General features: G+C 34.3%; 3 protein-coding genes across 3 annotated transcripts; 1 reads left to right on the forward strand and 2 right to left on the reverse strand.

Annotated features, from left to right (window-relative positions):
* Window positions 1–201: 201 nt before the first annotated feature.
* Window positions 202–7,470, reverse strand: LOC132067745 (uncharacterized). Its single transcript, XM_059461052.1, has 8 exons — window positions 7,047–7,470; window positions 3,574–3,698; window positions 2,712–2,749; window positions 1,606–1,716; window positions 1,382–1,461; window positions 1,034–1,070; window positions 649–690; window positions 202–551 (listed from the first exon to the last, which is right to left on the reverse strand). The coding sequence occupies exons 1-8, from the start codon at window positions 7,344–7,346 to the stop codon at window positions 475–477; spliced, it is 810 nt and encodes a 269-aa protein (XP_059317035.1). The 5' UTR covers window positions 7,347–7,470; the 3' UTR covers window positions 202–474.
* A 3,505-nt stretch (window positions 7,471–10,975) lies between these two features.
* Window positions 10,976–12,285, forward strand: LOC132066184 (putative F-box protein At1g50870). Its single transcript, XM_059459547.1, has 3 exons — window positions 10,976–11,303; window positions 11,883–12,038; window positions 12,185–12,285. Exons 1-3 carry the CDS (start codon window positions 10,976–10,978, stop codon window positions 12,283–12,285), a joined length of 585 nt encoding a protein of 194 aa, XP_059315530.1.
* Window positions 12,286–19,490: 7,205 nt separating this feature from the next.
* On the reverse strand, window positions 19,491–20,117 carry LOC132066185 (uncharacterized mitochondrial protein AtMg00240-like). Its single transcript, XM_059459548.1, has one exon. It carries the CDS (start codon window positions 20,115–20,117, stop codon window positions 19,491–19,493), a length of 627 nt encoding a protein of 208 aa, XP_059315531.1.
* Window positions 20,118–23,235: the final 3,118 nt, after the last annotated feature.

The following is a 23,235-nucleotide window of genomic DNA, read 5'->3' on the forward strand; positions in this document are numbered from 1 at the left end:
TCAGCCTCAAGGTAAAAGTGGCAACTTTATATGCAAATAGGGGGAGAAAAAGGAAACCAAGGTACACACTTAGCTTTGGAGCTTCTGTAAATCCACATTTAGCACTCCACAAAACAGTAGAATGGATCATAGCAAAAGCTGCTGAATTTTTTGAAAGCAATGTTAGGATGTCACCATGTCAAGACAACCAAAATAATTCTGGGAAAAAGTTTTTTTCTGATAAGGGTTCTGGGAAAAAAGTCAGTCGTGCATAGTGCATGCAGCACGTAAAGTATATCCCTAGAGCAGAACATCTCCTACCTAAATTTCACTTCGAGCATTCAGCTTAACCGGAGCTTAGCTGAACAAAGAAGCTAGTGCATTTTTACTCTGATTACATCAACACATTATGCTATCTCTCCCAGTCATATGAAGACGCGTCACGGGAGACACTAAAATGGTCTAAACGCAAAATATCAATGAGGGTCAGTTGAGTCATTTTCCCAGTCTGGAGTTTCTCCTTGAATGGATTTCAGCTGCCCAGCTTTTTCCTGTTTCTGTTTGAAATTTTCCTGCATGTAAATATATATGAATCATCAAGAAATGACTTAATGGTGGCCAAGACAACACACTCATTTTTTTCCTAATCGGAAATAAAAGATCACTGACCTGCAGTTGAAAAGAAAAACTCATCCAGTACCTTCCCATGTTCTGTCAAAAAAACAACAGCCTATCAGCAAGAAGTACAGAAAGGAGAAATATAGAAGATTGCACAAAGCCATGCTGCATCAAATGTAATTTATAAACGTTCCACTGGATTTGAGTACATAAAGATGAAAGTGTTCTTCATCTAGGCATCTAACTGTTAATGAGAAAAGGATGTATCCAAACATCCTACTACAGGGAAAAACAAAGCCCTTTAATTATAGATGAAATGCCAAAAGTACTCAACCATACGGAACTTAGTGAGAAGCACAAACTAGAAAAATATATTCAGTAAAAGTAGTAGGTTTTTTGGTCTTTAACTTAAAGTTTTCGGAGACGAGTTATTCACCTGATTCATATTCCAATGCCTGCAGGATCATTTCAACCTGGAGAATCGAAAAGAAAAACATGAAATCTATCAGATGTTATATCATTTAAAGATCTAGTAGAGTGATAAGAGGCAACTTGGTACTCATTAAATTACACACCCAAGACTTACAGGATGGAAGATGCACTAATTTTAAAGAAGATACGGGTGAAAGTACCAATAATATAAAAACTCATAAATTGACAAGTTACTCAAAGTTCCGATACAAACTCTGAGAAAATTTGACGAGGAAAAGAAGTAGTGTACTCAAGATGTGAAACTTCTCTCCGTACAACGTTTATATATTGGATGAAAGCTAGTAATCCATACCTTGTCAAAATCTTTTACAAGATTGGCCTCCAGTGAAGCATTGTTTTCGTACTCTTGCCACAGTTCTTTAATCTCTTCAGCTGGAAATATTATAAAGCATGATATTTATATTGTCAAATGAAAGAAACTCCCTTATCAGAGTGTTTTGACTGCCTAGTAGAGAATAAATAATATGATATGAAAGATAGAGCCTTGTTGATTAGATAAACACCGTAAGGGAATACCTCTCATCCCTCCACCAAGAACTTTGCACATTTCAGTCAAAGCAGCTTGCTCAAGCCTGCTTTTTTCAGCCTTAGGTACACCATCAGACGGAGTTATATCTCCAACAATTGCTATAAAAGTTCAAAACTATCATCAAATGCAAAAAACTCAGATTTACAAATAATATGGTGAGAACCTCAGGCCCAGTCCAATCAAAAGAAAAAGAAGACGAATGAACACGTAGAAGAAGAAAACACCAAAGCGAAACTGATGAAGGTGGTAAACCTAATTCTTACAATGGAGAATACAATGTGTATAAGAAGTTTGGTAATATATGTAAGTGGTTTAGTAATTGCGGTGTATCAAAGGTATTTTCTTTACTTGGACAAACTCATAATCTTTCAGAGCTTGATGCTTCTTAGATCATTGGAGCAAGGAGGACCATAAGATTTCTTACACTGGAATTTGCAGATTAACTAATAACCAAACAGGAAGCACCACACGGCACAGAGCCAACTACTTATTTTTTATAAGGTAAATAAATTCATTAATGTAGAAGAAATCCCCGTAGACAAGTAGTATACCAAAAAGAATGGGAGATCTAAGCCAAAATATGGTTCCCCATAAAAGTCATCCAATCATATATACAAACAAGAACCCCATGGGTTCACACACAAAAAAAGAAAAAAAAAGAAAAAGAAAAAAGAAACTGAATACATGAGGCTACTCCTATCGCGTACAAAATATTTCTCAACCCCTTCAACACTCTCCTATTTCTTTCCCTTCATATTATCCACATTCCACAATACAGCCAGTGGGCTACATCCCATCCCATGGATTATTATTTTTTTTTTTTTTTTTTTTTATTCTTTTTTTGTTTGTTTGGTGTGCATAATTGCCTCTTTCCACAGCAAAGATCCCTGAAAAGCACTATATGCATGCTTGGACTCATCATTCCTTGGTGCTTCCGCAATGGCAATTATATTCACCATATTTTTCTTGATAACGGATAACCGTATTATATTCACCATATTATGTCGGAATAAGCATACAGAAGTTCAGCCTTCAAGTTCAAAATAAAAACACTTAAATATCAGAAAGATAATTTCGAAGTTGGAGGTCATACCTTCTGCGATATCATGAACAATGGCCATCTTAATACACCTGTTACATAAATGAAGCAGCACTATGATTACCTTCTACCAGATAGATGAATATAAACATCTTTTTTTATGGATATGTCAACAGATGAAGAAAGTATCACTATAGAAAGAGCATCAAGATCATGTTTGCATGAACAGACTTCAAGTTTTTCAGAAAGAACTACAAAACACATTCAAGTAATGATCATCAACAGCTTGGTAGAATTCTATGTTAGGTAAGCAGCTCTAGTCATTCATTTATTAACCAAACACCGGCTCAGTTCAATTTGCCTAGATGAGAAAGCAACTCAGAAGAAAAACCTAACAAATACCCAGCATAAAAGGTGAACTACATATTAGATGCAAACACTCTTGGTAGCATGAACCCTCAGTAACTAAAATTGGATTGTGTACAGAAGAACAATGTATGATCCAACTCCAAGTAATAATTATTTAGAAAATCAGTTAAGGTGAAAAATAGGACTAAACTGTGTTACTGAAGTTTCTGCTTCCTGATTCTTTAAGAAGAGCATAGCAATATGTTCATGGACAGACACTTGTATCCATTTTCTGGAATGGTAGGAAAATTAGTTGTGAACTAAATAACTGTTCACAGTTAGCTATGGAGAAACCAAACAAAAAATAGATTTACATTTACGAGATTTTATATCACAAGAATTATGGCAGATGTGTTCTAGTGGAAGCAATACATGGCTACAATTTTAAATGTCTTTTCCCACTCATTTCACTAGCAATATAACAGAATAATTAATAAATGTGTACAAACTTAAATCAAAATCTTGAAACAAAATAGCAAGAACATTATCAGCTATATTCAAGTCCAACCTTTCCCTATTAACGCCAGGAAGGTCACCAGCAATCAGGGCCATCAGGGACATACGGTACATATGATCAGCAATAGATTCAGGACCTTTTATTGCATGATTTACCCATCCCTTCCGCTTTGTGGTCTACAAAACAAGTAGAGCCATTGGAGAATAAGTAAACAAATGCAATATGGAAAAAAGATTAATCATTCATTAAGATAGCACTACAGTAAAGAGATTAACTAAGAAAGAACTGCAGCAGAAAAAATGGAGGACATTATTTTTCTTTCCTAACACCACATTATAGGAAGTCCTAAAACCTTGACTGTGAAGCGGAACTCAGATTGCCTATGAAGATATTCAATAAGTAAAACCTAATGTCAAGGGTAACAGGGGACAATTTTCTACTTTCTCAGTAAGCCTTTATTTGCAAAAAGCTACATCAAAGTTAACTCATTATCATTGGTTATTAACATCGCATCAAGGAAGTCTCTCTTTTCTCTTGAGGCCTGGATATTTACATCAATGTCTTCAGAGGTTTAGAGAATCAGATGGCATTAGGAAGAGAAGAGTGCTGGGAATAAACATCTTTTAGATGAAACCCGCAAGGGTGACTCAGTTGGTTGAGCATGGGGCTTTCATAATGGAGGTCTCGTGGTTTGAAACCCCGCCTACGACGGCAGGAGGGGTTTGCCTTCCTGGGTCGAGCTCGTTGCATGGGACTTGCCTAGTGCGGGTTATCTTTTCTGTGTGGTTTGCTAGCTATTGCACAGGAGCTGGGGTTACCCTGTGCGCACCCGACGGGTAGTGGCTGCGGGTTTCCATGTCATAAAAAATAATAATAATAATAACAATAATAATAATAATAATAATAATAATAATAATAATAATAATAATAAAAACATCTTTTAGATGAAACAAGATAATTCCATCTACAGTTTTTTTCCTATTGGAGATTAATAACTTGTTTGGCCAAGCTTCCAAAAACTACTTATTATGAAAAGCACTTTTTGTAAGAAGTGCTTTTGGAAAAAGTACTTTTGAAGAGTAGCCGTTTGTGTTTGGCTAATCGATTCCAAAAGCACTTTTGTCTATATTAGAGCGGTAATTTGTGCATGGTCAAGGTTTAAGAAGTGCTTCTAGGGAAAATCTACATTTCTTAGCTTATGAAAAACACCTTCTGCTGCTACTCAAAAGCAGTTATTTTTTCCCTAAAAGCTTGATCAAACAGCTCAACTCCCTAAAATAAGTACTTTTAGCTTCCCAGATGCTTGGCCAAACAGGATATAACTGACCTCTTAGGCTAAGTTTAAGTTTGTGGATTCCGGTTTTAACAGGTCACTGCCTTTGAACAAAGTAGTTGAAGGTGTGATACAATGCATGAAGTTGACTTGCTAACAGGAATGCCAAAATGAGCAATAAGTTACAGACTCTACATTTATAGCTCAAGAAAGCTAATAAATCGATTAATTATATTATTAAACTGTATTAAAATCATTTGAAGCAATGCAAAGTGACCTTTCTTCTTAAGTTTCTTGCTACATATTCGACTAGGACAGCTTCAGTTCAATGTCTAATCCAATACTTAAAATAGGGAACTATCTAGCCTGGTGTGTGGGTCAGGCGCACGAGACAAGTACGAACTTTGCCATGGACAAAAATATGGTAATTAAGTGGAGAGCACTGAGGGACAGGATCCCTACTGATACCAGAATAGCCAGGTTTGGAATTTCCATTCCATCTATTTGTACTTGTTTCTTCCCCAAAGTTGAAACAGTGGAACATATGTTCTATGAAGGAGACTTTGCTCAGAAAATATGGAGGAAGCTGGGAGGGATTATGGGCATTCAAGTTATTAATAGCAATTTTAGGCAGTTTCTCATCAACTGGTGGAGATCCAAAGCTACTAATCCAGTAACTGCTATGCTTAGAGACATCTTGCCAATTATTGCTACTTGGGAAATCTGGAAAGCTAGGTGTGGTATAAAATATGGAAATGAGAGAAGCAATGTTACTAGATCCTTGGGTCTTATATCCTTTACTACTACTGGCTTAATTCAAAATCAATTTGCTAAAGTGAAAATGTAGCAGAACTTGAAAGGAATAGAGGATATTTGTGTTAACCAGTTGGCTTTCCAGAAGAATATGATGGTTAAGTGGTTGAGAATTTCTTTAAGTTTCATCAAACTCAATACTGATGGAAGCTGCAGAGGTGGACAGTGTGTTGGTGCAGGGGTCATCAGAGATCATCATGGGCATCTAGTGATGGCTTATACTCTCACTTTGGGACCAAGAACTGGTAATTGGGCTGAGGCAGTTTCACTGGTGCATGGAGTTAACTGGTGTTTGGAGAATGAATATCAATACATTGAAGCTGAGAGTGATTCCAAGCTCTTGGTAGACTGTGTTAATGGTGTAAATACCATTCCATGGAACATTTATGATGAGGTTATTGAGTTAAGGAAAGGAATGGAGGATAATGGATATATCCTCAAGCATGTTTACAGGGAAGGTAATCAAGTAGCTGATAAACTAGCCAATCTTGGTCATGACTGTTCCCAATCGCGAATATTTCACAATTTCATTGGCTTGCCAAAAGAAGTTAGGGACTTATGAACACTGATAGGTGGGGTATGCCATCAACAAGAGTCTACAAACTGAAGAAGTCTCTAAATCATTTTTTTCCACCATGATTGAGTTAGTCTCTGTTTAGCATAGGAGAGTGCTTTAACAATTAGTCAGATGATTTGGTATGATGAGTACCAATAGTATTTTCTTCATCTTACTAGTTTTGAACTAGTCAAATCTTCTGTAACTAAGGGTCATTGTAAAGTGTACCAACTCCCTCAAATCATCGTGTAACCTTTTGCTGGAAGATGAATAAAAATGCTCAGTTGGTTTGAAACAAAAAGACCAATAATGTACTTACACATACAGTTTCATATTTGTAAAAGATCACAACTTTATCACATACCCTTGATTTATTTTATTGTTTCCTGCAAGAATTCATAGTAAAAACAGCTATTCTTTGACTACAACATACTATTTTTATATATATATTCAATCCTAAAAAGTTGAAATTTGTAAAACTTTTTATGTACTTGCTAAATATCTAAACATCAATACCCAATCCTAGCTGAAAATTAGATTACTTATTTTTCCAACTTCAAACCAAGTCATACACAAAAGTACCAACTCCAAAAATAAAACTGAATACTCCACATAAAAATTTCTCCTAAAACATGACTAGAAACAAAGTTAGGCTCTGGCACTCAATTTATCCACTCTTTTTAGTTACACCCAAAATAATGTCACCTTTATATAATTAGAAACAGTTTAAATTTAAAATTCCACTTTTATAACCATAATGTTTATTTTAGACCACAAATTTTAAAAGTCTTTTATATGTGTCAAGTCAAAACCAGACAAACAAATTGAAACGAGAGTACATGGAAATCACAAAACTTTTCACATGCATGGATACATTTTTACCTTAAGACTATGACACAAAGTGAGGAAATCAATGGCATTTGAAGGAGAAGACGAAACTTCAACACCATCGTTCATTGAATCCATTTTTTGTGACGACCCGGACCCGGAATTCGAGAAACTCGGATCCAAATTTAAAGAACCCGAAATGGGTTTCTTAGAACAAGCCCAAACAAGGTTTCTACATTGAAAATCAGGCAAAAAAGGAAAGCTTTTTAAAGAAATTCTATGAACTGGGAAAGAAGAGTAATAATGAGTTGATGAAAGGGAAAGGGAATTTGGGTTTGCTTTAACTGCCATCATTGTAACGTACTAACAAAGATTCTTGAATTTGGGAAAAAAAATTTGTTTGATTTCTTTTGATCTTGGATTTTTTTTTTTTTCTGGTTTTGTTGGTGCTGTTGTTGTTGTTTTTTTTTTTTTTTTTTTTGGGGTGCAAAAGAAAGAGAAAAAGGTTTGGAGAGTCCGAAGTAAAAGTGGGACTTTGTTTTGGGGGCCATTTGTTCAGGGGACAGACCCCCTTTTTTTTTTTTGGGGTTAAAATGATGTGCTTAAAATATATCTAAAATATACTTTCTCCGTCCTAATTTATGCGGCATCTTTCGTATTTCAATTTCAAACAAGTGAAGTAGTTTTTTTACGATAATTTATCATATGCCTTTTAAATATTGTGAATAATTAATTAATGTGACATATGACTCTCGAAATCTGAACATAACTAGGGATAGAGGGAGTATAACAAACAATAGGGGTGCACAAAGCAAACCGACAAACCGCACCAAACCGATAAATCGAGTCAAATCGAGAAAAAAACTCGACTAATGATTTGGTTTGACTTGATTTGGTGTTGAAAAAAAAATCCGATCATAATTGGTTTGGTTTGGTTTTAGCTAAAAAAAGTCAAACCGAACCAAACCGACCTGATATTGCGTGTATTCAATTTTTATAATATTTTATACATAAAAATATTTATTTGTAATGTAATTTGTAAATATTTCTTAAATTTTTTCATAGTTTTTTTATTTTTTATCATATTATTTTAAGCTTGAACTTAGAATTTTGAATACCAATAAGTTTTATAATCTATGGATGTTAGTAACTCAAATAAAGTCCAGATCAAAACCAACTCAACACTAATACTAACAAAAGAAATTCAATTCTAACACTAGGAATGACTGTAATGTTGGGTATCTATTCTTTAGTTTTGAATAATTGGTTTAGAGGGTTAAAATACATAGCTTAATTTTTTTCTTTGTCATGCAATTAATACTTATTAGCCGTACTTATTATAGCATAACTTAGTATTTAGATTATGGCTTATTAATTAGTAATACTTATTTTAATTGATTTTATTATCTTTTTAGTTGAACATTTTAATTCGATGTCATCACCCATCTCACATTTTGTGTTATTTTCTTAAGAAACACCTTAGTTATATAGTTGTATTTTATTAGGACTAAAGAAATATTTGAAGTAAAAGTGATATGTTTTGTATGAAGACTATTTCAGAAAAAAAAACCCGAAAAACTCGAAAAAACCGAATAACCTGAGAAAACCCAAAATTGAAAAATTCGAATTTTATTGGTCTGATTTAATTTATAAATTTAAAAATCCGACGCAATTAATTTGATTTGATATTTAAAAAATTCGAGCTAACCCAGTCCATGTACATCCCTGACAAACAAAATAACCAAAAGGAATTGTTTTGAATTTCATTACCAAGAGAAACCTCGCTATCAAATATAGTTTCTAGAGTGTCGGCCTAAACTACTTCATTGGCAAACACGGGGGAAATTACTAGAAGTTTGATTCTATCAAAAGTCTTTTCTTCACCGCTGCTTTCGCATAGAGGTTGGTTACCCTATTATGTTCGTTGTTGTTGTGCCTTATCTCCTAGTTTCCCAGTCTTATTGATAGAATGGAGGTTCCGAGACAGACCTTAACGTCAAAAGTTTTAGTTGAGCAGAACTAAGACAGAGTAGATATGAGTGCAATTTCAGTGACGCATTGCATTAGGCGCATGTAGAAGTGAGGATTGATATACATGTATTTTAAGAGAGGAAGCTTCAAATATATTGGATCAAATATTTAATTATGTGGGGTAATATCATTTTTTTGCGCGGATTGTCGTTCTTTTGGGGTGATTTTTAATTTTTGCCCTTCGCCTAATGCCCTGAGGTTTTGGGTTCAAACCCTAGCTCAGTACAAAAACGAAGAAATTTCGCAAAGCACAGGTTTGGATTTTTAAGGCAAAATTTTGCCTTAAGTTTTGGGTAGAGTTTTGCCAAGGCAAAATTTTGCCTTGCGATTTTTTTTTAATTTTTGACTGGATGGAGATTCGATCCCGAAACCAAGAGGTTCTAATAAAGGGTCAAAAATTAACGATCACCAATATAATGGGCAAAAATTAAAGACCACCCCAAAATAAGTGCATTCCTGCGAATTGCCCGGGTAATATTTCTAAGAATATTCTCAGATAGGAGTAATAAGGTAGAGGTTTGTCTTAAGACAGAAAGCCTTAAGGCAAAAGTTTGTCTTGCGAAATTTTGCAACGCATATTTTTGTTTATTCTTTTGGAATTCTACAAAAGTTAGGTCTTCCGAATAGGCCTAATTTTGCTACGAAATTCTGCCTTGCAATTTTTTTTTATGAGCCGAGGTTCAAGCCCAAAACCTCGGAATATTTTAGGCAAAAGACAAAAATTAAAGACACAAAAATTAAATACTAGCAATTTGAGGGACAAGAATCAAAGACCACCTCAAAATAAGGGCAATCGTGCAAATTGCCCTATTTGCTTTGAGACAACAAAAGATTAAAGTTTGTATATTGCTGATTTGGGTGAAATTAATTTCCCCACCACCTTTAAGTTAAAAAATTAGATCACCCTAAATATTGCAACTAGTAGATAATATCCGCTAGAGTTAAGTTTGGTGCACTGTCAGCGTATCGTTTTTTTACACTATCAGGTAATATTGACCTGCTATAGCATGTTACCAATTTTGATACTCCTATTTTATTCTCTTTTTCTACAATTTTACTCGCTGAATTTTTCTTTATTCCTTTACCCTCTCTTTCCTTAAACGTCCACCACCCACTCTTCAATAATTGATGCTCTCTCTCTTGGCTTCTTTTACCACCTAAACTTCGGTTAAAATGGATTTCGAGGAATTCAATTTTGAATTGCATTTTTTTTTTTTTGCTGAAGAAAATTATTGTCTCTTCCTTAGATCTATTTTTTTTTTTTTTGGTCTCTCTTTGCTTTTTCTCATCGTTTCATCTCATCTTCCATTGTTAAAGTATTCAACCTTAATAAAACTTCAATTCAAAAAGTTCCATCCATTAATCTAAAGAGCATGTCAAAATATTGCGGAGGGATGAAAACCCTTTTAAGAGACAACATTAGAGAAGGAATTAATTTCGTTATTAGCAAACAAGGAGATAATTTTGGTTAGAGTACAAGTAGGCCTTAACTTTCCTTTAATGTTATTTGTCTTCTCTAAATTATATTTTTATTAAAAAAGGCAAACAATTAATATTACTTATGCAAGTTATTGTATTTACCTTTAAAATTACCTCATGGTGAAACAAAAAGTTCACCATCAGTGCACCAAACTTAAACTCATATACGTTAATATTAATGCTATTGTGCAAGCACTATTCTTCTATTTTTAAAGTTTTTTTCTTCCAACCTTTTATTAAGGATTTAAGGTAACATAAACAAAAAGAATAGAATACTAGAAGGAAATGGAAAAGGAATAAACCGTCAAATCTAAAACTTGTGGGAATTTTTTTTACTTGATGATTAATTAATACATTCACATAGCCTTGCCTAACAAGTTACATATACTAATTTGATCTTTGTCTGAACCTTTATAAATATATTAGAAATACAGAGAGAATAAAAAGTCCCTTAGAAGGAAGAGTTTTTTCTCATGGAAGAGAAGATGAAGAGTGGTGTTGAAAGAAAATCTGAAATACCTTCAGATATCATATCTGATATATTCTCTTGGCTTCCTGTCAAGTCTTTATGTCGTTTCAAGTGCGTTTCTAGATTTTATAACTCTCTTGTATCGGATCCATCTTTTGTAGACATCCATCAAAGCCGCTCAAAATATCCTCCTGATAAAATTGAATTTCTCGCGCATTCAAGGGAAAAGAATTTTTACACCGTAGACCTGAAGGTGGAAGATAAAAAAGCCTCCGCTCTATGTATCAAGGAGTTAGATGGCATTAGCTGTACCAATATTGGTTATGTTAACGGTTTGTTCCTCTTATGGAGTCGAAACATGCAGCAGCCTGTTATTTATAATCCCACTACCAAAAAAAAAAAGAACCCTTCCTTCCCTAAATCTCGTTGGGGATGGAACCCTCTTTTATGATTATTCATTCGGTTTCGAACCAGATAAGAAGAAGTACAAAATTTTGATGATTACACGATCTCAGAATATACCTGTGAGATACTGGATTTTCACTCTAGGCTCAAGTGAATCATGGAGAGAATTAAAAGTGCAACACATTCGTTATTTTCATTATTTGGTAATGGAGGAGTTTGCATTGATGGAATTGTCTATTTCTTCGATAATTACAAGAAGAAAACATGCATAATGGCGCTTAATGTTAGAACTGAAAATTTCAGAATTATCACTTTTTGGATTGATATATATACTCCCCCACTAAGGTATTATAACTTGATAGAAGTGGAGGGAAAATTAGCCGGCATTGATCAATTAAGATGGTATAAGGGAGAGATGGATTTGTGGATTTTAGAGAGGTATGAGGAATGGGTAAAGCATACTATTACCTTTCCGCTGGCCATTTCTTCTAGCTTGCAATATTTAGGGTCTTGCTCTTCTACTCGTACTCCTCATGGTGAGATAGTTTTGATCGTGAACACTTCGTTCAAGCCAAATCGGATGTTCTTTTATGATTTGAAGAAGAAGAGTTGGAGATCAGAAATCGAAGTCATGGAGCTTGAAGGACAAACTGAGATCATTGGTATCTATAGTCATGTAGATAGCCTCTTATCGTGTATTTATTGTTAGTTTTTAAGTTGATTATTGTGAAGTCTGCTCTACGTTGGTCCTTATCTTCCTGCCATATTGCCTTTTCACTATCTTTAATGTTTTGGTACATGTTTCCAGCATGGTTCTTGAGCTTGATGAATACTTCCATCTGCATTCGAATATTGTTATCTGTTGAATTCAGTATACTTCGCCGCCCTCGGTCGGTTTTGCCTGTTTAATCTCTAACATTAGTGTTATATTTGTCGGATTGGCCAACAAGTTAGTAACACACTTATACTTTAAATAATTGGACTTTGTTTGTTTTACCTCTCTGTTTTTGGAGTTATACCCTTCTGCTATCCATCTTCTTGCCTCTGTTTTTGCTTGGTCATAGCAGTGCCTTTTATTGGGTGCTTTTTGGCAGGGCCAGACGGCGGACTAGTCTTTTTGCTTTGTGTTCATCTCAATCAATAATTTTTGACGCGGATAATATATATATATATATATATATCTGTGTGTGTGTGTAAAATTCTACTAAATTTCCATAAATGCTAGATTTGAACACATAATTGTAATAGTACAACGACTTCAATACTGGAAATTGTAAAGGTTGAACCCGTTAAATTTAAATTTTGGATCGGCCTCTAATTAGTTTCTAGCGCCAGAGAGTCCTCCTTAATGGAATGGAAAGATATATGTATGTTAAAATCCTATATATGGAATACACTTAACGGTTATGATACCCCTTGTGTTTCTTGTGATTTCTTAGAATCATGCTCAAAAACACTGCTTTCTTTGGACAATATCACATCATATTAATATCACATCATATTAATAGTATCGTTTGGCCAGTTTCACCCAACAGGTTCAGTTTCACGAGCTTCTTTTCGGTTGATTCCTTCTCTTTACCATGAATCCCAATATTTCTTTTGTAAATATAGTGCGTCTGCAAATACACGCTCTTGCTTTTTCTGCTGATACCGGTCTAGTATTCTTCTTGAATCAGGATTTTATACCAAATAGAGAGCATGCATACTTTAGCATAAGAGTTGAACCATTAATAGATCCTATTTGATAATTAATAGAAAGGTGTTGTGGAGATTGATAAACGGAAACAAGAAGTATATGTAAGAATATACTATTTCCCATTGTTGTTTAATTTCATATAAATAGAGAGAAAGCAGAACTGAAAAGCTGTATGAAACTAAATGATCATTAAGCAGTATACGCTTATATATTCATGTAACTCGTCATGTCTAATTTCATATAGGTTTAAACAAATATAAAATGGCCCCGTAGACATAAATGCAATTGCTCACTCTAGGGTAAACAATTAGCACATAACGAACCAACTTGTTTAGCTTTAATTTAGGTTAGAAAATAGTTTTCTTACATTTAGGTTTCTAAATATGAATAAGGGGAGGCTTGTATAATATTTTTTTTAAAAACAGAGGAGGTATGTCTTACATGCCAAAACCTTAAGGACTGCCGGTTAAATTTCCCCTTACTTTTATTTTTCAACTTATATAATTTAATTAAGCTATCATAAGTTATAGAATTTTATTAACGTATCATATGTAAATACCCTAGTAATATATGTACATAAAAACCCTGGGCATTGGCAGAGGAACAACTTCAGCTAACCCTAGTGACTTGTGTTACAACTTACAACAATAAACGCTTTCTTCCCTTATGGAGAAGGAAAAGAGAAAAAGCACTTCAATACCTGAAGATATTATCTATGATATACTTTCTTGGCTTCCTGTCAAGACTTTAACGCGTTTCAAGTGCCTTTCTAAATTTTATAATTCTCTTGTATCCGATCCATCTTTTGCAGACATCAATCATACTCACTCCATATTTCGTCATGATAAGACAAAATTCAAGGACAAAGAATTTTTACACCATAGACATCGAGGTGGAACATAAAAAAGCCTCCTATAGTCGTATCGAGGAGTTAGATGGCATTTGTCATACAAAAATTTGTTATGTTAATGGTTTGTTCTGTTTATGGAGTGCAAAGGTGCAGCCACCTGTTATTTATAATCCAACTACAAGAAAAGTAAGATCTCTTCCTTGTCTAAATCTTGTTAAGGACGGAACCCACTGTAATTATTATTCATTCGGTTTCGAACCAGATAACAAGAAGTACAAAATATTGAGGTATACATATACACTCAAGAATTACTGGGTTATAACTCTAGGCACAAATGAGTCATGGAGAGAGATTAAAAGTGTACCCGGTTCATTATCTCCATTAGTGCGCAGAGGAGTTTGCATTGACCGAGCTATCTATTTATTGGGTGCTTATGAGGATAAAATATGCATAATGACATTTAATGTTAGAATCGAGAATTTCAAAATTATCTCATTGTGGAAAGATCTACAATATACTCCCAGAGATATGTCTTTTAATTTGATAGAAGTGGACGGAAAATTAGCAGCCATTGATCCTTCAATAGTGAATATGGATTTTTGGATTTTAGAGAGGTCTGAAGAATGGGTGAAGCATGCTATTACCTATCCCCCGCCATTTCTTCTAGCTTGCAATATTTCATGTCTTACTCTTTTAGTAGTACTCCTCATGGTGAGATAGCATTGATCGCTAACTCCCCCTTCAAGCCAAATCCGATGTTCTTTTATGATCTGACGAAGAAGAGTTGGAGATCAAAAATCGAACTCTTGGAGCTTGAAGAAAAAATTGAGATAGTTGGTATCTATAGTCATGTAGATAGCATCTTATTGTTTATAAATATGAAAAGCAAATCGAAGGAAACCTTATTTGCTAGCCCAAGATCGTAACTAAGATCGGAAGATTCAACTAAAGAAGAGGAAGCTATGAAAATTTTTATGGAAGAAAGACTTTCTTAAATTGAAATGACTTACAATTGGGGTTGGTTTTGCTTACATGCCAATGTCACTCCTTATACTTGTCTAGGGATGCTTCTAGATATTATTCTAGATACATCCATAAGAAAAAAACTAATCATCTTTATCCCCTTACTTTATATTTTTCTTTAGGATAATTATCCAAAATCCTACTTATTCTAGATAATTTAATTAAAATATCTAAGTTATAGAATTTCTATTAAATACAATATATATCAAAGATATTATATTATAACTTTCTAGAAACTCTTTTAAATATATGATATTTTTGTTCTTCAAAAAGTTAACTTTAATTTTTCACACTCCCCTTAAAGTAATTTTTTGGAAGCTATCCCGAACTTGTCGTGGAAGAACTTCAGCTTTTGGACCCTTGTGACTTGTTTTCCCGACAACTTACAAATGATGATGGTTTTCTTCCCTTGGAGAAGGAAATATGCCTTGATAAAATTTTCATCTTCAATACTATTTCTTATTGGCCTTTTCGAACCATGAATCATCTTCATGATATTTTACATTCTTGAGTTTCCGGACTCCTCAAGACTTTAACAATTGTGTTATATGGAGAAACACCTAAGTGGTGACGATTTAATTTCTAAGACTTTACCGTAGGATCCACCACTAGAATCCTTTTCTTGTATCCGATCCATCATTTGTATCTCCATATGCAATTGAGCCGCCAAGGTCATCAATCACCGTACTCTCCACTCCATATTTGATCAGTGATTGAAGACATATCATGATTGGACAAAGAATTTTTCCACTACGATTCCCTCGATGCTTTCTCTAGAATGGTCACCATTTTCATATATAGTTTTAGAACCTTCCTATAGTCTACTATCTTTTATTACTAATTTTAAGATGGCATTAGTCATACAAAAATTTGTCTTCTTGCTTTTAATGGTTTGTTCCTTTCCACGTAATGGACCGTATTATATCCTGAATCCAGCCACCTGTTATTTAGAATCCAACTACAAGAAAAGTAAGATCTCTTCCTTGTCTAAAATCTTTATGGTCCTAACCCATCTGTAATTATTATTCATTCGGTTTCGAACCAGAATGTGTCATCTCTCTTGAGCTAACAAGAAGTACAAAATATCCTTCCACTTCTTTGATAGACACACTAGGTATACATATACACTCAAGAATGTAACAAAAGGAATATATTCTCTCTCTAGGACAAATGATAATTCTTCTCATGGAGAGAGATTTAATAAAGAAATCTCGAACATAAGTTCTTAATCCTCATTATCTCCATTAGAAAGCGCAGAGGTGTTCGCCAGTTCATTCTCCGGTTGACGGATCCTTCTTGTTGATCTATTCTATATCTCATGGCTGATTTGCACCTTAATATGATCAAATAAGTTGTGAGAGATAAATGAACTGCATAATGACATTTAATGTTAGAATCGAAATTTTTCAAAATTATCTCATTGTAACTAAAGATTAACAATATCCCACAAATCCTCTCGAGATATGTCTTTCTTCCATTTGATAGATGCAACAACTCCATCCCGGAGGGAAAATTTAGCAAACCGCCATCTACCATCCTTGATAGTGAATATGGTTATGGGATTTTAGAGAGGTCTATAAGAAAAGTAAATCGGAGAAGCATACTATTAACTAAGATCGGAAGATTCAACTAAAGAAGCCATGAAAAGGAGAATTTGATTATGGAAGAAAGACTTTCTTAAATTGGCTTAAATGACTTACAATTGGGGTTGGTTTTGTCTTACAAATCCTAATGTCACTCCTATTTATACTTGTCTAGGGATGAGATATTATTCTAGATACATCCATAAGAAAAAACTAATCATCTTTATCCCTTCAACTCTAAATATCTAGATTTTCTTTTAGATAATTATCCAAGATCCTACACTTGACTATTCAAAAATCTATCCTCAACTATAAATATCTAAGTGTCTAAATTTCTAGAAATTCCTAAATACAATATATATCAAAGATATTATATTATAACTTTCTAGAAACTCTTTTAAATATCTATGATATTTTTGTTCTTCATTAACAATTTTTCTTATCGTGTATTTATTGTTAGTTTGAATTTTATGAAAATTTGGAGCCTACAGTAAAAAGAAGAGATCATTGGTATCTATAGTCATGTAGATAGCCTCTGACCGTGTATTTACTGTTAGTTTTTAAATTGATTATTGTGGAGTAGTACCACTTTTCTGATTTGGTCCTCTTCCATATTGCTTTTCACTATGTTTAATGTTTGGTACATATTTCCAGCATGGTTCTTGAGCTTTATGAATAATTCCATTTGCATTAGACACTGCTTTCATTGCTCTTCTGCATACATTGCGCAGAAAAAAGAAAAGAAGCTACTTATGAAGTATTAAATAATTTTGACAGTGTAAGGCCTATTAGGGAAAACGTTACGGGTTTGGCTCAAAACGGACTAGTCCTAAGGTACATTTATACACATTTGATTTTTGGTATATAGTTAGTAAAGGAATCAACTAACATTAAATAATATATACATGGTTGGTGAAGATGAAGTGTGTTCGAGAGTGGTTTTACTTGGTGGTCTATGTTCTTATTTTTTTAATTTTTTTTCATATGCCTTCGGCTAGTAAGAAGAATGAACATTATATTGGATTTTCACATATTATTCGGAGGAAAAAAGGTGGTGAATCAATTGAAATTTTGGAGCTTGCGGAAAAGGCTTAGATTATTGATACATGTAGTTATGAGGATCGCCTTTATTCAGAGTAAATTTTTCAAAAGTTACTTTTCTTTGTTTTGTATCCATAATAACTATTCATTTGTTTCTCCAAAATTCAATCACGCTGGAAAAACTACCACTAAATTACTCTTTACCACGGGAAAGCTAACTCCTTTTTTCTTACTTGATTGATGTAGATAATTGTATCCATTCTGCTCTATTTAACGATGGATTATCTTAAAAATATTTCAAATTCATTGAAGTAAGAAAAAATAGTAAATTTTGATTTGGAAGAAGAAGCGTTGGAGGGGAATTGAAATCATGGAGCTTTCAGAAAAAGCTGAGATTGTTAGTATATATAGTTATTTAGATAGCCTCTTATAGTGTATTTATTGTTAGTTTTGAAATTGATTATTTTGGAGTATAACAAATTCTTATGGAAGACATCATCATCTCTTGTTTTTGAATTTTGATCAATATTTATTCCTTGGGACTCTATGTTTGCACCAATGTTGCACAGGGAAAACAGAGAGAAATAATTGGGTTTTCTATTCTTGATTACCAAGAAGAATGGGTGGGGTGTTGATAGACATTAATTCCCAGTGTGCTTAACTTCTTAATTTTTTGTTCTGTTCATCTTAATTTTAGCTGGTAGGGAAAGGACGTGTTGTTTTATGCACCCGTAAATAAGAGGGGTGAACATTTTTGCCTAGTTGTTGTACCTAAAAATAATGCGGAATAAAATAGTGGACATGCAACATTTCACGTGAAAAGCCAACCTCGAAGATGCAAAAATCACGATCTACACTTGTAGGATTTAACCCAAACTCCACTAAAACAAAAAGCTAATGTTTAGATTACAACTCAGTAATCCAAGAGATTAACTGTAATATCTCTTTTTCCAAACAATCACTCGACTGTTGCAAACCCTTTCAAGCTAACTCTAATTTGAAGCCAATTGTTTCACAAAGAATATCTTATAATTAGCTTCTAAACTAAGAAGAATAAGGTTACAACTCTATTAGCCCTGATATAAGAAATTAGGCTGGACACAAGTAAATAATAATAAAAAAAAGGCTTCAACCTCTCACGAACAATGACTGCACTTGTTCTCAATATGATCTATCGAGTGGAGTCTATATAAGTTCGTAACATACCTCAATAAAACAAATCTATATTGCAGATTTGGTCACAATATTACCTCCAAACGCAACAGTTGTAAGTCCTTTAAGGATGAAACAACCACTCATTAAGCTGTGCCAAGGATACTTGGACCTGCTTCTCTAAGTCCCTAGGCATTAAGCTGGACTACATGCAGGGGTGTTCTGTAGGAAAGAATAGGAAGAGAATATTTTTCTTAGAGAATGCTCAAGTTGTATTAGGTTACTTAAGGTCACTTGAGATGATTACAATCATCAATTACATCTCTATTTATACTACTCAAAAAATCAATTCAAAAGTCTTACACAAATAATTAGATACATGTATCACAAACTCCTAAAAGATTTCTTAAAAAACTAAGAGATAATATTGAAAGACTAAATGATCTTCTTGAAATAATAAAGGACTCGTAGAAAACATAAAAGTCAAGGATAGTATCCTTGTGAATGCATTAATTCCAACACTCCCCCTTAATGCATTTGCTTGACAACTCCAATGCGTTCTCGAAGATAGCAAAACTTTTCTCTAGGAAGTGCTTTGGTGAAGATGTCGACAAGTTGTTCTCTGTCCGGCAATAATGCAACCGAATTTCACCTTTCTCTTGTGCTTCTTGGATAAAATGGTACTTGATGGAAATATGCTTCGATCTTTCATGGTTGACTGGATTCTTGGCAATGACAATCGCTGATTTGTTATCGCACTACAAAACAGTCACTCCTTTTTGTTTTTCACCAATATCTTCAAGCATTCTCCTAAGCCAAACAACTTGAGAAGTAGCCTTAGCTGCTGAGACATATTCTGCATCGGTAGTGGATTGAGCAACAACACTTTGCTTTTTTGACAACCAAGAACAAATGCTTGAACCAAGTAAGAAAGTATAACTGAAGTACTCTTCATGTCATCTATCCTTCCAGCCCAGTCACTATCAGAATAGCCAATTAAGTCCAAATCTCCATCAAATTTGTACATTATCCCATAATCCATTGTCCCTTGCAAGTGGTGTAGAACACGCTTTGTAGCTCCAAAATGCACTTGGCTTGGTTCTTGCATGAATCTGGATAATAAACTAGCAGCAAACATAATGTCAGGTCTTGTTGAAGTAAGATATAGCAGGCTTCCAATCAAGCTCCTGTAAAGTGAGCTATTAGCTTTCTTTGCTCCATCATCTTTTCTGAACTTCTCATTTGCTGCTAATGGTATGGCCATAGACCTGCAATCCATCATTTTAAATTTTTGAAGAATACTTTTAGTATACTTCTTTAGAGAAATAAAAATTCCTTCTTTCACTTGAGAAACTTCAATGCCCAAGAAATAATGTAGCAACCCAAGATCACTCATTTCATAGCTTTGCATCATATCTTGCTTGAATTTCGCATTGTCTTCGTATCATCCATATAGGCAAACAATAACAATGCTGCCATGTTCTTGCTTCACATACAAAGTGGCTTCGCTTTTACTTCTCTGAAAATTATTTTTTCAGAAAGTATGTATCAATTTCATTGTACCAGGCTCTTGGCGCTTGCGTCAGCCCATAAAGAGCCTTTTTTAGCTTGTACACCTTCTCTTCTCCCCCTTGAACAAAAAATTCTTGAGGTTGCTCAACATAAATTTTTTCATCAAGTTTTTCATTTAGAAATGCAGACTTGAACATCAAGTTGAAAAATTTTCCATTTCTTTTGTGCAACAACATCAATCAAGGTTCTAATTGTCTCAAGACGTGCAACTGGAGAGAAGGTTTCATAGAAATCAATACTTGGCTTTTGCGTGAAACCTCTAACAACCAACCTTGCTTTGTGCTTTTGAATTTCTCCTTCTTGATAGAGTTTGATTTTGTAAATCCATTTTAGACTTACAACTTCTCTTACTTTGGGTACATCCACAAGCTCCCAAGTATTATTTTTCTCAATCATCCGAATTTCGTCTATCATGGCTTTCTTCCAAACATCATGTTTTATTGCCTTCTCATAATTTTCTGGCTCAATACAGGCAAAGTTGCATCTTTGATAGATGTCACTCAACATTCTTGTTCCTCTTAGAGGTGGTTCTTCATCTTCTGGATCTGAGATTTCTCCCCCTTGAGGGACATCTTCCTCTTCATCATCCTCTTCTTGACTTGGAACATCTAAAGAAATGATAAAAGCATTCTTCACCTTTTTATCTTTCCGATTCCATGCTGTTTTTTCATCAAAAATGACATCTCTACTAACAAAAAGTTTGTTAGTTTTGACATCGAGAAGCCTATAACCTTTTGTCACATCACTATAACCAAGAAATATACATTTTTGACTCTTTTCATCCAATTTTGTTCTTTTTTTCAAAGGTATATGAGCATAACAAATACACCCGAAAATTTTAAAATGACTTACAGAAGGTTTCATTCCACTCCAAGCTTCAATTGGTGTCTTGTCCTTCAATGCCTTTGTCGGGCACCTATTGAGGATGTACGCTCGTATGTCATGCTTCTGCCCAAAAATATTTTGGCAGCCCTTTCTCATTCATCATCGTTCTAGCCATTTCAACAATAGTTCTGTTTCTCCTTTCAGATACACCATTTTGTTGAGGAGTGTACCCTGCTGTAAGTTGCTTCTCAATGCCTTCATTTTTGCAATATTCTTTAAATTCTCGACTTTTGTATTCACCTCCTCTATCACTGCGAATGGTTTTGATACTGCAGCCTTTTTGCTTCTCAACAAAGGCTTTAAATCTAGTGAACGTAGCAAATGTTTCTGACTTTTCTTTCAAGAAATAAACCCAAGTCATTCTTGACAAATCATCAATAAAAATTAGAAAGTACCTTTGGCTTCCCAGAGATGGAGTCTTCATTGGTCCACAAATGTACGACGGACTCGTTCAAAAAGTACACTTGCTCTCCAAGACTTCCTTTTGGAAAAGACTTTCTATGTTGCTTTCCCATAATACAACTTTCACGTGATCCACCCCAAATGTATCTCAGGAAAGCCTTGCACCATGTCTTTTTGCTTGTGAAGCTTCAAACCATAAAAATTCAAGTGACAAAACTTTTTGTGCCAAATCCATGAATCATCTACAACTTCATTTTGAATGCATTATAATGAAGTTGTAAAGGAAAGTTTCTTTTTATCATCTTTACTTCAACAATGACTTGATTTGGCTCAACTTTATCATAAATTCTACAATAATTATCACTAAACACAAGAGAATAACCATTTTCCCTGAGATGACCAATACGAAGCAAATTTTCTCCAAGTCAGGAACGTAAAGAACATCATGAATTTGCTTACCGCTCCCTTTTATGTTGATCGAAATGGTACCTTTACCTGTTGCATCAACTAAGGCTCCATTCCTCATTCTCACTTTAGAAGTGATGTTGCGATTAATTGAGAGGAAAGCCTTTTCATCTCCAGTCATATGTACAACCGCTATCAACATACCATTCATTGCTTTTTGCTGAAGCATCAGATTGAGAAGCATAGAAAAGGTTTTCTTCTTCCTTTCCTTCATAGAAATTTGCTTGCTATCGTTGCTTGTGCCTGCAATCCTTCTCAATATGCCCAAACTTTTTACGAAGGTTATATTGGGGCTTGCCTTTGTGCCAACATTTTTCTGCAGTATGATTAGTCTTTTTGCAAATTTTACAAAAAAGACTAGTACTTTTCTCACCTTTTTCTTCAACCTTATTGGTAGAGCCATCACGATCCTACTTCTTTTTTGGATTGTACTTCTTTTGTTGATTCTTTTGAGAAATTTTGAGAATTCTCATTGGTTGGATCAAAAGCCGTCTCTTTGGTTGATTCTCAAGAAAAAATCTTCGCTTCTCGTGTGCACGAAACGATCCAACTAGCTCTTTGATGGAAAGCTTAGAAAGATCTTTCGTCTCTCGATAGCAACAATATACTCATACTTTTCTGTGCCACTAATTAGAATCTTTTCCACAACTTGTTGGTCAGAAATTTCATCACCATAATTTCTCATTTCATTAACAATATTCATGACTCTTGTCAATATTCATATATTTTTTCAGATTCTATCATCTTCAAATTTTGAAACTCTCTTCTAAGAGTTTGAAGATTGATAGTGCGTACCTTTTCTCACCATACACCTCAGCTTCTAGAGACTCCCGAGCTTGCTTTGCAGTCTCACAAGTAGCAATTTTTACAAAAAATGCTCTTGAGACTCCCATTTGAATTTTGCTCAAAGCTTTTGCATCTTGACAATGCTTAGCCTCAAGATTTTTCATCTCTGCTACTGAAAGTTCACTATCGTCTTCTGGCTCTTCATAGCCATTTGCAATAATAGTCCACAAACCTTCAGCTTTCAAATAAGTTTTCATTCTTATCTTCCAAAGAATCAAAGTCATTTCCATCAAAAAATGGAGTAAGAACAACAGAAGAATCAACACCTTCATTTGTTTTAGATGCCATAATTTTTTTCTTCACCTAACCCCAGATTAAGAACGAAAACTGCTTTTGATACCAAT

Source organism: Lycium ferocissimum, chromosome 8 (genome assembly GCF_029784015.1).
Source record: "Lycium ferocissimum isolate CSIRO_LF1 chromosome 8, AGI_CSIRO_Lferr_CH_V1, whole genome shotgun sequence".
In the NCBI taxonomy this organism is placed as follows: Eukaryota; Viridiplantae; Streptophyta; class Magnoliopsida; order Solanales; family Solanaceae; genus Lycium; species Lycium ferocissimum.

Excerpts from the sequence above, each read along its gene's own strand:
- LOC132067745 (XM_059461052.1), bottom strand. The coding sequence starts at position 7,346 with ATGATGGCAGTTAAAGCAAACCCAAATTCCCTTTCCCTTTCATCAACT. Across the intron at positions 1,071-1,381 it reads TTGTAAAAGATTTTGACAAG|GTTGAAATGATCCTGCAGGC; the intron begins GTATGGATTACT and ends TCGATTCTCCAG. Across the intron at positions 552-648 it reads GTTTTTCTTTTCAACTGCAG|GAAAATTTCAAACAGAAACA; the intron begins GTCAGTGATCTT and ends ATTTACATGCAG.
- LOC132066184 (XM_059459547.1), top strand. The coding sequence starts at position 10,976 with ATGGAAGAGAAGATGAAGAGTGGTGTTGAAAGAAAATCTGAAATACCT. Across the intron at positions 11,304-11,882 it reads CAATATTGGTTATGTTAACG|GGTCTTGCTCTTCTACTCGT; the intron begins GTTTGTTCCTCT and ends TGCAATATTTAG. Across the intron at positions 12,039-12,184 it reads AGGACAAACTGAGATCATTG|CATGGTTCTTGAGCTTGATG; the intron begins GTATCTATAGTC and ends ACATGTTTCCAG.
- LOC132066185 (XM_059459548.1), bottom strand. The coding sequence starts at position 20,117 with ATGAGTGATCTTGGGTTGCTACATTATTTCTTGGGCATTGAAGTTTCT.